The 14,759-nt window shown below is 41.0% G+C and overlaps 1 protein-coding gene across 2 annotated transcripts in view; it reads left to right on the forward strand.

The window, feature by feature from the left end:
* ETNK1 (ethanolamine kinase 1) overlaps window positions 1–14,759 on the forward strand; it is an 82,829-nt gene that overhangs the window by 51,441 nt on the left and 16,629 nt on the right. Inside the window, exons 7-8 of one of the 2 annotated variants that reach the window (XM_053719109.1) lie at window positions 5,168–5,251; window positions 9,279–9,422. In XM_053719109.1, the coding sequence (XP_053575084.1) occupies window positions 5,168–5,251; window positions 9,279–9,293 (99 nt within the window). In that variant the 3' untranslated portion in view covers window positions 9,294–9,422. Of the gene's footprint in view, window positions 1–5,167; window positions 5,252–9,278; window positions 9,440–14,759 lie in introns of those variants that run through there. The other variant, XM_053719108.1, reaches the window with a different exon arrangement.

The following is a 14,759-nucleotide window of genomic DNA, read 5'->3' on the forward strand; positions in this document are numbered from 1 at the left end:
ATCTCTTGAGTAAGAGTAGCAGTTGGAAAACAAAGCAAGGACCACCTCACCACTTTCTAACCTATTTGCTGCCCTCGGTATAGAAAGCCAGAGTTTATTACACTGCTCTTTCTTTTTCTACATGTCTCTGTAAGGAGTGTGTCCTTTCACGTCTTGTGAGCTGTCTTCCTGCCCGACAGCTAGATTTGCAGGTAAGTGCTTTTGTCTTCTAGGTACTGGAGACTTGCACTATCTAATTTAATTCTGCATTAATTGTTAAGGCACACTGTAATCCTTTAGGGAGGATTCATTTGGGGCAGTATGCAGGCACTATTCGTATGTGAGGAGACTAGGGGTTAACGGCTTCCTTTAGTTTTATGGGATGGCTAAAGGTCTTTTTTGAGGGACTGTTTAAACGGCTACTTTCCATTTCTTGTTTCAAAGTAGAATCGCATGCTTTTTCTTTAATGCGCAGTTTTTCTTTTATACCGATAACGTGATCTTCCGCTTGTAGCTTTGAGCGGAGCGGCGTCATTTTGTGCATTTCTCTTCAGTTGCGGCTGTGCGGTTATCGTCTGGCTGATTGGAGAGTCCTAAATTTGTGCAGGTTATGGTAGGGGACCACAGCTTCTAAGGTGTATTTTATTTTCAATTTGTTTAACTCTTTGAAGGTCTATCCTTCTTAAAGCGACATTCCTTACGTTTTGGGTACTTTATCTGCTATGGATAATAATAGTAGTCTGTTCCTTTTGATAAATGCTTATGTTTGTAGGCTCAAAATGTATTGCCTATGCAATTTTTTGTTCCTCATGTTTAGAAAAGACCTTAAAATGTAAAGATAAATGACTTGTTTCCAAGCCTAATGTCTCTCAGAATGAGGCTGTTCAGGCAATGCCACAACTTTCTTTTCAAATGTCCCAAGCCTCAATAGCTTCACATACAGTGCCCTGCAGTTACTCTCAGACTCCTGGAGGAGTGTATTTGCCAAAAGATTTTGCTGCACATATATCTTCTGCGGCTTTATCTGCTTTTCTCATGCTGGGGAAGCGCAAGAGGAAATTTAAAACCATTTTTCTAATAGTAAGGTGTCTGTCCCATCTGCTGCTTTGAAGGTTGACCTCCCCCCATAGGTCTGAGGAGGAGGATACCTCAGTAGCTTCTGAGGGTGAAATCTCAGATTATGACAGTATAAATCCTTTGTCTGATTCTGAAGAAGTGAACTTCAGATTTAAGCCTTTGTTTACTTCTAAAGGTGGTACTGGCTACGTTCGACGACTTCGATTCTTCTGTCAACTCTAAAAAATACTATGATGTTCCTTCATCTGTGGAAGTATCCCCTGTTCCAGACCGTGTGTCGAGATCATTGCACAGGAATGGGATAAGCCAGGGATTCCTTTTTCCCTGTCTTTAAAAAGATGTTTCCTGTTGCTGACTCCATTTGGGACTCATGGTATACTGTGCCTAAGGTAGAAGGGACTATTTCTACTCTGGCCAAGAGAACCACAATTCCTATAGAGGATAGCTGTTCTTTTAAGGATCCTATGATCTACAATGGCAACCTGCAGTTTGTATTGCCACTGCAACAAGTACAGCATCTTATTGGTGTTGATGCTTTGTCCAAATTTATTTTAGAGGAGTCTATTTGAGAACCTTAATCCTATCTTGAATCTCCTCTAACTGGCCAATTCCTTTATCTCTGATGCCAACATGCAAGTCATTAGACTAGGAGCCAAGATGTCTGGCTTCACTGTTCTAGCCCGCAGGGCTTTGTGGCTTAGATCTTGGTCAGCTGATGTTACCCCAAAGTCCAAGCTCCTGTCACTACCTTATAAGGGTAAGACCTTGTTTGGTCCTGGTCTGGCAGAGATAATTTCTGAAATTAGGGGTGGAAAGGGGTCCTTTTTACCATAAGACGAGAAAAGAAGACCTGATGGATGTCAAAGTTCTAATTTTCGCTCCTTTCGTAACTTCAAGGGTCAAAAGTCTTCCTCTCCCTCCTCAAAGCTGGGGCAGTTCAAGTCCTCTTGGGGACCCAATCAGACTTGGAATAAGAGGAAGCAATCCGAGAAGACTTCATCTGAGACTGTCCAGCATGAAGGGTCTGCCCCCGGTCCAGGATTGGATCAAGTGGAGGGGGCAGCCTTTCCTTGTTTTGACAAGTTTGGATATGCAATGTCCCAGACTCTTGGGCTGTAGACATATTATCTCAGGGTTACACAATAGATTTCAAGATTTGTCCTCCCAGGGGCAGATTCCTCCTCAAGATTATCTGCAGATCAGGTAAAAAGATGCATTCTTTAGCTGCGTTCAGGACCTTTCACCCCTGGGAGTTATTGTTCCTGTCCCAGTAAGAGAACCGGGTTTAGGATTCTATTCAAATCTGTTTGTAAGGTCCCAAGAAAGCGGGAACTTTTCGACCCATTTTAGACCTAAAGTGTCAACAAGTTTCTCAAAGTACCGTCCTTTAAAATGGAAACCATTCTTCCTTTGTCCAAGAGGGTCAGTTCATGACGACCATAGACCTGAAGGACGCGTATCTTCATGTTCCCATCCACAGGGATCATCACCAGTTCCTGAGATTTGCTTTTCTAGACAAGCACTCAATTTGTTGCTCTTCTGTTTGGGCTTGCCACAGTTCCCAGAATTTTCACAAAGGTTCTGGGGGCTCTCTTGGCAGTTGTCAGGTCTCAGGGAATTGCGGTGGCGCCTTACCTGGACGACATATTGGTTCAGGCACCATCTTTTCAAATGGCAAACCCATACAGAGATCTTGTTGTCTTTTCTACGTTCCCATGGATGGAAACTGAATCTGGAGAAGAGTTCCCTTGTTCCAACTACAAGGGTGTGTTTCTTGGGGACCATCATAGATTCCCTATCTATGAAGATTTTTCTGACGGTCAGAAAATCCAAACTTCTCTCCTCTTGCCTGGCTCTCCAGTCTACGGTTCGGCCATCATTGGCTCAATGCATGGAGGTAATTGGTCTGATGGTCGCTTCCATGGACATCATTCCCTTTGCTCGATTCCATTTGAGAGCTCTGCAATTATGCATGCTTAGACAATGGAATGGAGACCATTCAGATTTGTCTCAGAAGTTAGATCTGGACCAGTTGACAAGAGACTCTTTAGTGGTGGATTTCTCAGGATCATCTGTCTCAGGGCACATGCTTCCGGAGACCCTCCTGGGTGATTGTGACCATGGACGCCAGCCTGCTAGGCTTGTGAGCAGTCTGGAACTAGTTAAAGGCTCAGGGCCTATGGACTCAGGAGGAGCCTTATCTCCCCATAAACATCTTGGAGTTGAGAGCGATCTTCAATGCCCTCATGGCTTGGCCTCAGTTCTATTTAGCCTGGTTTATCAGGTTTCAGTCATACAACATCACCTCAGTGGCTTACATCAACCACTAGGGAGGAACTCTGATTTCTTTGACCATGAAGGAGGTGGCTCGGATTATTCAGTGGGAGGAAGCTCACGATTGTTTGTCATCCTCATTCCAGAAGTGGACAACTGGGAGGCGGATTTTCTGAGCAGACAGACTTTTCATCCTGGGTAGTGGGCTCTCCACCCGGAGATGTTATTCAGCTTAACCCTCAAGTGTGGGGTGCCGGAGTTTGATCTGATGTCGTCTCTTCAGAACGCCAAGCTTTCAAGGTCAAGAGATCCTCAGGCTGCCCTCATAGATGATCTAGAGGTTTCTTGATTTCGGTCTAGCATACCGGTTTCCTCCGTTTGCTCTCCTTCCACAAGTCATTGCTCGTATCAGGAGAGAGCATCTGTGTAATTCTGATAGCTCCTGCATGGCCTCGCAGGATCTTGTTTGCAGACCTGGTGAGGATGTCTTCTCTTCCACCTTGGAGGTTGCCTCTGAGGAAGGACCTTCTAACTCTGAGTCCTTTCCTCCATCCAAATCTTGTTTCCCTGAAACTGCTTGGAGATTGAAAGATTAGTTTTGGCTAAGCGTGGATTTTCTTAATCTTTTATTACCTTGCTTCAAGCTTACAATACCTCCTTTTTATTGGTGTGAATCGAAAGGCTTCTCTTGGAGCAGGGTCAGGATTCCTAGAATTTGTCTCTTCTCCATGAAGGTCTGGAGAAGGGTTCGTCAGTCAGAAAGATCAGATTTCTGCACGGTCTATTCTTTTACACAAACGTCTGGCGGATGTGCCAGTTGATCAATCTTTTTGTCAGGCCTTGGTCAGAATCAGACCTGTGTTTAAAGCTGTTGCTCCTCCTTTGAGCCTTAACCTAGCTCTTCGTTTTGCAGCAGGCTCCGTTTGAGCCAATGCATTCTGTAAATATTAAGTTATCTTGGAAAGTTTTGTTTCTTATTGCACTCTCGTCTCTGCAGTGTGATTTGCCTTACCTTTTATTTTTCATGCGGATAAGGCGGTTCTTTGTACTAAATTGGGGTTTCTCCCTAAGGTGGTTTCGTATCGAAACATTAATCAGGAAATTGTTCCTTCCTTTTGTCCTAATCCTCCTCATAAGGAACGTTTTTTGCACATTTTGGATGTTGTGCGTGCTCTAAAATTTTACCTACAGGCTACTAAAGATTTTTGTCTGTCTTCTACCCTTTTTGTTTCTCAGGAAAGCATAAGGGTCAGAAGGACACTTCTACTACTCTTTCCCTCTGGTTAAGAAGTATGATACATTTTGCTTATGAAACTGCTGGACAGCAGCCTCCTGAGAGAATTACGGCTCATTCCACTAGGGCTGTCTTTCCGGACATGGAGAGTCCACAACCCCACCCTTAAAATTAGACAGTATTTTTTACTAAATCTCAGGCACCTTCTACACCTTTTTGTTATCTTCTTTTTCCATTTCCCTTCGGCTGAATGACTTGTTTATGGGTAAGGGAGGTGACACTTAAGAGCTTTGCTGGGATGCTCTTTGCCTCCTCCTGCTGGCCTGGAATGAATATCCCACTAGTAATTGGAATGACGTCGTGGACTCTCCATGTACGGAAAGAGAGAAATTTATCAGGTAAGCATAAATTTTATTTTTAAGCTAAAATCACTTTAAACGGGTCCTTGGGGGCAGAAGCTTTAATTATGTATAAAAACTGAATCTTTATCGTAAAATTCACAGTTCAAACACTAATGCATGCATGTAATCAGACTGTACTGTCTTTGTTAGTCATCAAAACAGTTATGTTCATTGCCATAAATTGTCGGTTTTGTCATTTTAGGTGATGTGCAGTTCATTGACTATGAATACTCTGGATACAACTACCAGGCCTATGATATTGGGAATCATTTTAATGAATTTGCAGGTATGTTAAACTGTAACGGCTACCTGCCTCTTCCAATTTGTTTTATCCCTTTCAGTCTCTGTTGGGAGCAGGGTCCATCTCTAATCGGACTGCCCCACTATGCATGGTGTGTTTTTGTTTTTTTTGTTTACTGTGGTTTATTCTACGTAATGTGCACTTGACCTCTTATTGGGCTCTTCATCAGTTTTCAGGTTAGATTGAGTTTTAGCTGCACTCTTATCTTAAAGTGCTGTGTATGATGCATTCCGTTCTGTCTGCAGCAGTCTTGCATATTTGTACCAAGTAATTGTATAGGTGGAAAGGAATGCATGGCATGTGTTTGCTGATCCCACTCGAGGTTTGCACAATATACACAATTCCCCAGAAGTATACATCTCCACACTGGAAATGTATTCTTTTGTAAGACTTCATGAATGCACGGAACCCTTTTTTGCCCCGTACCTTGTATGGTTTGTGGCTATAAATATTTTGTGAAAAAAAAATTAGTTTAAATTTTTTTTCAAATTTTTTTAATCTGTTTTAACTACTTGAAACTTATTGATGTTTTTCTTGAACATAATGGTTCAAGAGAAATGTGTGGGGGCAGCTAATGTAGAAAGAAGGTATTGGTAGAAGAATATAGACAAATAGTATTGGGGAGAGCAACCAATGCTTTTCTTGGTAATTTTAGTCTCATCAGTGTTCTAAACTACTTATTTTCTCCTTCAAGCTTTTGGTGATTTCTGCTTTTGACATGAAAATTTAAAATAAAATGTACATGATTCTGTTTCAGCAACCATATGCTTAGTGGGCCCAGTAAATTATTGCATTATTTATTTCCACTTTTTCTACAATTTATTTTATACAGTTACAATAAAAACATCACAACACGCAACATAGTTTTACTAAAATAGTGCAATAGTCAATTTGACAAATCTAGCTTTCTTTATTTTAAGTGAGAGTAGCACTCACATGTGAAATTATACTCCAGTCCACTAGGAGGAGGCAAAAACACACCCCTACATACCAGAAATGTAATCTCTCCCAGGTTCCCTCAGGCAAATGTGTGTGTTCAAGATAGAGCAAAGTGCTGCTCTGCACATCATTGATAGGGGTTCTCTAACCTTCCTGAGACCCAGTTTCTCCCTCAGTGTCTACAGAGGACAGGGATGAAGACAGGCGTTTCAGCCAGGTAGCAAGAATCTTTTTCTTGTGTGGTGATTTCACAGGCCTTCCAGGTAAAATACAGATTTATCTGCCAACCCCCTGGTCTACAGTGTGCTGCTACTTTTAAGATCCAGGGCCCTTTGGTTTGCAATGTCTTAGATTGTCCCGTCTACTGGAGCAGTCACCTGCAGCTGAAGTTAGCACAGTAGACTAAGGGGTTAACAGATTAGTGCACTAGACCCCAGAGACAGAACTTGTCTTCACTTTCTGCAATGAGATTTTGTTTGTGAAACATTTTCTGCAGGTCATTTTGAATTTTTTATTTTTTTTTATTTTAAATTGGGCAATTACACTAAAGCACCAGCTCAACTGTAATGTGTTGATTAACTGGAGGGTAAAGCAATTTTTATAATAAAGTGCAGCAGTTGAAAATTGCTTTGCAAATTAGCTACAGACGAAAAAAATGAATTGAAAATGTCTCAAATTTGTTTCCTCTTCTCCTAGCCTAACATCACATGGTAGAAATGTAGTGATAAAAAAAAAATTGCATTGCTCTCAGGAACATCTTGAATTCGGATGTCACAGCTTTGCAGACTGAGAAAATAGGGTGCTGGGTTAAAGAAAATCCCTGAGAGCCAGTCACACAGCTCCATATTTGACTGTTCTCTTCAAAGAGCACTTTGCTCTGGATACACTATAATAAGGAAAGCTTACCCATTGCTGTCAGAGCAAAGCTCTGCATGAAGAGAATAGTGTAATGTGGAGCAGTGCTAACAGTGCATTTTCTGCCTTGGGGCACTAAACCTTCACGGCCCACCGGCCATTAGCATGAACATATGCACAATTCACATAGCCTGAGGGCATGAATGTACCACCCCTATTCCACACAAGTTTCTGGTAGGGGCAGATTTAATTTGTTTTGGGGGCTTGGGAGAAGTCTATTCAAGAGACTTTGATGCAGGACATGATTTCTCAGGGTTTTGAATAAGATTTCAATCAATCTCTGCATGGAAAATTACTTCTGTCTCAAGTCCCTTGAGATACCTTAAAGGGTCATGAAACCCACATTTTTTCTTTCATGATTTAGATAGAGCTTGTCATTTTAAACAACTTTTTAATTTGCTTCATTCTCTTGTTATACTTTGCTGAAAAGCATATCTAGATAGGCTCAGTAGCTGCTGATTGGTTGCTGCCCATAGATGCCTCGTGTGATTGGCTCACCCATATACATTGCTATTTCTTCAACAAAGGATAGCTAAAGAATGAAGAAAATGAAATAATAGAAGTAAATTTTAATGTTTAAAATTATATTCTTTATCTGAATCATGAAAGAAAATGGGTTTAGTCTCCCTTTAAAGACCAAAGCCTTCCTGGCTTTTGTGGCAGATTTTGTAAACAATGGGAGCCACCGATCTGAACCAGGGATCCTGTTAAAATGTATTTATTGTACCAAAGGAAGGAGGTACCTTTTTCAGTCTCTCTTGAATCTTAAAACATTGAACAATTTCCTGAAAGTTCCCACAAGATAGACCGTTCGCACTATTCTTCCTTTAGTGCAGGAGGGTCTGTTTGTGTCTACCTTTTTGACTTAAGATTTTTAACTAAAATGTTTAGTTATGAAATATATTTCCTTTATTTAATTTGTTCCCTTTTCATGAAATTTAGCTCTGAAAATAGAGTATTTTCTACTTCATAGAGCATGTAAAGCACCTGCTGACTTCTCAAGGCTAACCCTACTACATATCTTTCACTAATTAGATTGATAACTGCAAAGTACTTTTTGCTAACTTTGCCAGTGACTTGCATTGCTGTCTGCAGGCTAAAGCCCGGATTGGCTCCTCCCAATAAGGCAAATGGTGGGTGGCGTTTTCAGTAAAAAGGATAGACTTGACTGATGTTATTCTATAGCAGCACATGAGAAATCTCTTGTAATTACAAGGTGTTTACTGACCCTTTTTTTTTATTTTAAAGGAGCTTATTTGCATATTCCCATCCACAAGGATCATGTCGTTCCAAGACAAAATGGAAGCACCATGAACTTGTAATGTTTGTTTAGGAACATCCCCCATTGTAATTACCAGAGTTCTAGGTGCCTTATTGGGTGTAGTGCACGCTCAGGGAACCTCAGTAGCATCCAATCTTGGCAACTTTTTGGTGCAAGCGCCCCCTCAGCAGATGGCTGTGATGTTTGTTCAGCTGCTACAGTCATGTGTGGTGGATCAACCAGGGGAGATTACCTAGTGGGTTTGGTTGTTCAATCTCATGTATGTTCTTCTGTTTGATTCTAGCTATCACCCTGGATAGCAACACAAACCAGACTGAGCTTCAGTGGTTCTGGTTTACTCTGGCTTGGTCTTGCAGGACTTTGTATGTAGATCTAATTTAAATGTCCTCTTGCCTGCCTTGCTATCTTCCTCTTAGAAAGGAGTTTCTTTCATCAGGAATTGTAAACTGATGTTTGATTGCCTGAACTCCTAGCATTATCTAAAGAGGTTTCCGATAACGTCATTGATACCTTAATTCAGGCCAGAAAGCCACCAGGTATATCTAGCTTCAGGTGTTGTGCAAATCAATGCTACCGCTTTATTCGTTAAATAAAAATCACATGGTTCATTAGCTATGATGTCAGTTAATATCCACGTGCAGTGGGGAAAGGCTTTTCCTCTACAAAGGTATCGGCTCCCTTTTGTCTATCACAACATCTTTGGGGTTTAAAAAGCAATGCAAGTTGCTTAAAAATGTCCCAGCAACTCTTAGATTATTTTTTTTCTATTTGGCAACGACCAACAGTCACTGTTTTGTTAGCAATTCATTGTTTTATCAGTAGCTTTAGATTATGGATAGATCTTTTAAATACACCTCCCCTTGTTTTGTTTTGTAGGTGTTAATGAAGTGAACTACAGTTTGTACCCTGGAAAAGAACTGCAGTCTCAGTGGCTGCGGTCGTACTTGGAAGCCTATAAAGAATACAAAGGATTTAACAGCGAGGTTACTGACAAAGAGGTGGAAATCCTTTATGTGCAGGTTAATAGGTTTGCACTGGTAAGTTACTAGTTGGAAATAAAAATTTCTTCTCTTCAGCCACAAATATTTAAAGGGACATTATATTGTGCTATTACTTATTAGAGCATGTCGTTTTAACACTAGCGACCCTACTAGTCTGTGTTTTAAGGCACCACTCTGGAGCTGCAGAGTACTGCTGGTCCCAGATGGAAACTGCCGCTGACCCAATCAGCTGCGACGACTACCAGCTATATTCGGGACCAGCGGTATGCCACTTCCAAACAGTGCTTTGCGCAGGTTAAACACACAGTTGCAGGGTTGCTAGTGTTACAATCACATGAACAAATTAATACTATGTCATTTTTACACTATAATGATCCTTTAAATGGAACTTGTTTCTATTAAAGAGAAGCATTTTAGAAATGTTCTGCATGGCAGTTATGTAAAAGCCATTAAAATTGACATTAAAGGGACAGTAAGCTCAAAAACATCTTTCATGATTTATATAGGGCATGTAATTTTAAACAACTTTCCAATTTACTTTTATTACCAATTTTGCTTTGTTCTCTTGGTATTCTTAGTTGAAAGCTAACTCTATGAGGTTCATGTGCTAATTTCTTAGACCTTGAATACTGTCTCTAATCTGAAAGCATTTTGACAGTTTTTCACCACTAGAGGGCGTTAGTTCATGTGTTTTTATATAGATAACATTGAGCTCAAGCACGAGAAGCTCCTAGGAGTCAGCACTGATTGGCTAAAAATGCAAGTCTGTCAAAAGAACTGAAATAAGGGGTAGTTTGCAGAGGCATAGATACAAGGTAATCACGGAGGTAAAAAGTGTATTATTATAACTGTGTTGGTTATGCAAAATTGGGGAATGGGTAATAAAGTGATTATCTACCTTTTTTTAAGCAACAAAAATTCTGGTTTTTACTGTCCCTTTAAAATTACACATCTTACAATGCTGTATTAATGCTTACTGGTTGATCAATACAATTCCCATAACTCTGTTAATGACAATTAACCTCTTGTCTGGCGTGATCGGAACCAAGAGGCTTCCTGCGATGCTAGGCACCCCCCCCCCTCCAATTTCCTGTTTAACAAAATGAGGAGTTTGCAGAATGGCTACAAAGGTAGGATGTTCCATGAAGTCCTAAGGGCCCAGTGCTGTAAGGATGGCATGGAACGTCCTAAGGGCATGAAGGTGTTAACCACTAGAATGTATAGCTTTTTTTGTTTATATGCATTTTAGTAAAATATGTGAATTTATAGCATATGTAACTAATTGATTACATTCCTCTTTCTTTGAATGTAGAAATGTGTTATTATACTTATAGTTTCTACATTAGAAGTAACACTGTTTTGGTCTTGACTAAAATTGTGAGTATTGCTTGTATTTAAAAATAAAAATTATAACTCGACGATACTGGTTACGCATACTGAAAAAGAAAATTGGTGGTTACTAAAGCTAGATAGCTTGAGCACTTTAAAAGGACACTGAACCCACATTGTTTTCTTTCATCATTCAGATAGAGCATGACATTTTAAGTAATTTTCTAATTTACTCCTATTATCAATTTTTCTTCATTCTCTTGCTATTTTTATTTCTTTCTAATGACACGGTGAGTCCACGGATCATCATAATTACTATTGGGAATATCACTTCTGACCAGCAGGAGGAGGCAAACCCCCAGTCATTCTCTTTGCTTGTATCAGTTGCAAGGAGGGGTAAAGTTGGGTGTCTGATTCTTCAATCAAGAGTTTATTTTTAAGCAGAGTAGGCTTGCTCTGTTTTCCTTGGTGTAGTTGTAGTCCATGTCAGTCTCTTCAGTAGAGCAGTGGTGGCTTTTAAGCATTTGGGAACTTGGGGGGTATAATCCGCACTGTGCTTCCCAATATGGTTTTTGCTGCCCTTATTTTAAAAGGTCTAAGTAGGTTTATTTGGTCTCTTTCTCCAACATTGGTGTGTCCGGTCCACGGCGTCATCCTTACTTGTGGGAATATCTCTTCCCCAACAGGAAATGGCAGAGAGTCCCAGCAAAGCTGGCCATATAGTCCCTCCTAGGCTCCGCCCACCCCAGTCATTCTCTTTGCCGTTGCACAGGCAACATCTCCACGGAGATGGTTAAGAGTATGTGGTGTTTAAATGTAGGTTTTTTTTTTTTTATTCTACTATCAAGAGTTTGTTATTTTAAAATAGTGCTGGTATGTACTATTTACTCTGAAACAGAAAAGGATGAAGATTTCTGTTTGTGAGAGGAAGATGATTTTAGCAGACAGTAACTAAAATCGATTGCTGTTTCCACATAGGACTGTTGAGATGAAGTAACTTCAGTTGGGGGAAACAGTTAGCAGACTTTTCTGCTTAAGGTATGACTAGCCATATTTCTAACAAGACTGTGTAATGCTGGAAGGCTGTCATTTCCCCTCATGGGGACCGGTAAGCCATTTTCTTAGTTTCAAACAGAATAAAGGGCTTAATATGGGCTATAAAACTGGTAGACACTTTTATGGGCTAAATCGATTGCTTTATTTGGACATTTTATACATGTTTATGCTGATAATTCACACTTATAAACTTGGGGAACGTTTTTTAACGTCAGGCACTATGTTAGAAACCTTTTCCAGTCAGGGAGGGCCTTCCCAGTTGTAGGCTGAGCCTCATTTTCGCGCCATTACTGCGCAGTTTTTGAGAGCAAGACATGCAGATGCATGTGTGAGGACCTGAAAGTGCTTGGAAAAGTTTCTAGAAGGCGTCATTTCGTATCGTATTCCCCTCTGGGCTTGGTTAGGTTACAGCAAAGGCTGTAGCTGGGACTGTATAGGGGTTAAATTTGTAAACGGCTCCGGTTCCGTTATTTTAAGGGTTAAAGCTCTGAAAATTGGTATGCAATACTTTTAATGCTTTAAGACACTGTGGTGAAAATTTGGTAAATTTTGAACGATTCCTTCATACTTTTTCACATATTCAGTAATAAAGTGTGCTCTGTTTAAAATTTAAAGAGACAGTAACGGTTTTGTTTTAAAACGGTTTTTGTGCTTTATTGACAAGTTCAAGCCTGTTTAGCATGTCTGTGCCTTCGGATAAGCTATGTTCTATATGTATGAAAGCCAATGTGTCTCCCCATTCAAAATTGTGTGATAATTGTGCCATAGCGTCCAAACAAAGTAAGGACAGTACTGCCACAGATAATGAAATTGCCCAAGATGATTCCTCAGATGAGGGGAGTAGACATGATAATACATCATCTCCTACTGTGTCTACACCAGTTTTGCCCACACAGGAGGCCCCTAGTACATCTAGCGCGCCAATGCTTATTTCCATGCAACAATTGACGGCTGTAATGGATAACTCCATAGCAAATATTTTATCCAAAATGCCTGCATATCAGAGAAAGCGCGATTGCTCTGTTTTAAACACTGAAGAGCAGGAGGGCGCTGATGATAATTGTTCGGTCATACCCTCACACCAATCTGAAGTGGCCATGAGGGAGGTTTTGTCAGATGGGGAAATTTCAGATTCAGGAAAAATTTCTCAACAAGCTGAACCTGATGTTGTGACATTTAAATTTAAATTAGAACATCTCAGCGCACTGCTTAAGGAGGTGTTATCTACTCTGGATGATTGTGACAACTTGGTCATTCCAGAGAAATTATGCAAAATGGACAAGTTTCTAGAGGTTCCGGTGCACCCCGACGCTTTTCCTATACCCAAGCGGGTGGCGGACATAGTGAATAAGGAGTGGGAGAAGCCCGGCATACCTTTTGTTCCCCCCACTATATTTAAGAAATTATTTCCTATGGTCGACCCCAGAAAGGACTTATGGCAGACAGTTCCTAAGGTCGAGGGGGCAGTTTCTACTCTAAACAAGCGAACTACTATTCCTATCGAGGATAGTTGTGCTTTCAAAGATCCTATGGATAAAAAATTGGAAGGTTTGCTTAAAAAGATTTTTGTACAGCAAGGTTACCTTCTACAACCCATTTCGTGCATTGTTCCTGTCACTACAGCAGCGTGGTTCTGGTTCGAGGAACTAGAAAAGTCGCTCAGTAGAGAGACTCCATATGAGGAGGTTATGGACAGAGTTCACGCACTTAAGTTGGCTAACTCTTTTATTCTAGATGCCGCTTTGCAATTAGCTAGATTAGCGGCGAAAAATTCAGGGTTTGCAATTGTGGCGCGCAGAGCTCTTTGGCTGAAGTCTTGGTCAGCGGATGTATCATCCAAGACAAAATTGCTTAATATCCCTTTCAAAGGTAAAACTCTCTTTGGGCCAGAATTGAAAGAGATTATCTCAGACATCACTGGGGGAAAGGGCCACGCCCTTCCACAAGATAGGTCTTTCAAGGCCAAGAATAAGTCTAATTTTCGTTCCTTTCGCAATTTCAGGAACGGACCGGCCTCTAGTTCTGCATCCTCTAAGCAAGAGGGTAATGCCTCACAGCCCAAACCAGCCTGGAAACCTATGCAAGGCTGGAACAAGAGTAAGCAGGCCAAGAAGCCTGCTGCTGCTAACAAAACAGCATGAAGGAGTAGCCCCCGATCCGGGACCGGATCTAGTAGGGGGCAGACTCTCTCTCTTTGCTCAGGCTTGGGCAAGAGATGTTCAGGATCCCTGGGCACTAGACATAGTTTCTCAGGGTTATCTTCTGGAATTCAGGGAACTACCCCCAAGGGGAAAGTTCCACATGTCTCACTTATCCTTAAACCAAATAAAGAGACAGGCGTTCTTACATTGTGTAGAAGACCTGTTAAAGATGGGAGTGATACACCCTGTTCCAATGACGGAACAAGGAATGGGATTTTACTCAAATCTGTTCGTAGTTCCCAAAAAAGAGGGAACCTTCAGACCAATTCTGGATTTGAAGATCCTAAACAAATTTCTCAGGGTACCATCGTTCAAAATGGAAACCATTCGAACGATTCTGCCCACTATCCAGGAAGGTCAATTTATGACTACCGAGGATGCGTACCTACATATTCCTATCCACAAAGAACATCATCAGTTCCTAAGGTTCGCCTTTCTGGACAGACATTACCAGTTTGTGGCCCTCCCATTCGGATTAGCCACTGCTCCAAGGATTTTCACAAAGGTACTCGGGTCCCTTCTAGCGGTTCTAAGATCGAGGGGCATTGCAGTAGTACCATACTTGGACGACATTCTAATACAAGCGTCGTCCCTTTCAAAAGCAAAGGCTCATACAGACATCGTTCTGGCCTTTCTCAGATCTCACGGATGGAAGGTGAACATAGAAAAAAGTTCTCTGTCTCCGTCAACAAGAGTTCCCTTCTTGGGAACAATAATAGATTCCTTAGAAATGAGGATTTTTCTGACAGATGTCAGAAAGTCAAAACTTC

Source organism: Bombina bombina, chromosome 6 (assembly GCF_027579735.1).
Source record: "Bombina bombina isolate aBomBom1 chromosome 6, aBomBom1.pri, whole genome shotgun sequence".
NCBI classification, from domain to species: Eukaryota; Metazoa; Chordata; class Amphibia; order Anura; family Bombinatoridae; genus Bombina; species Bombina bombina.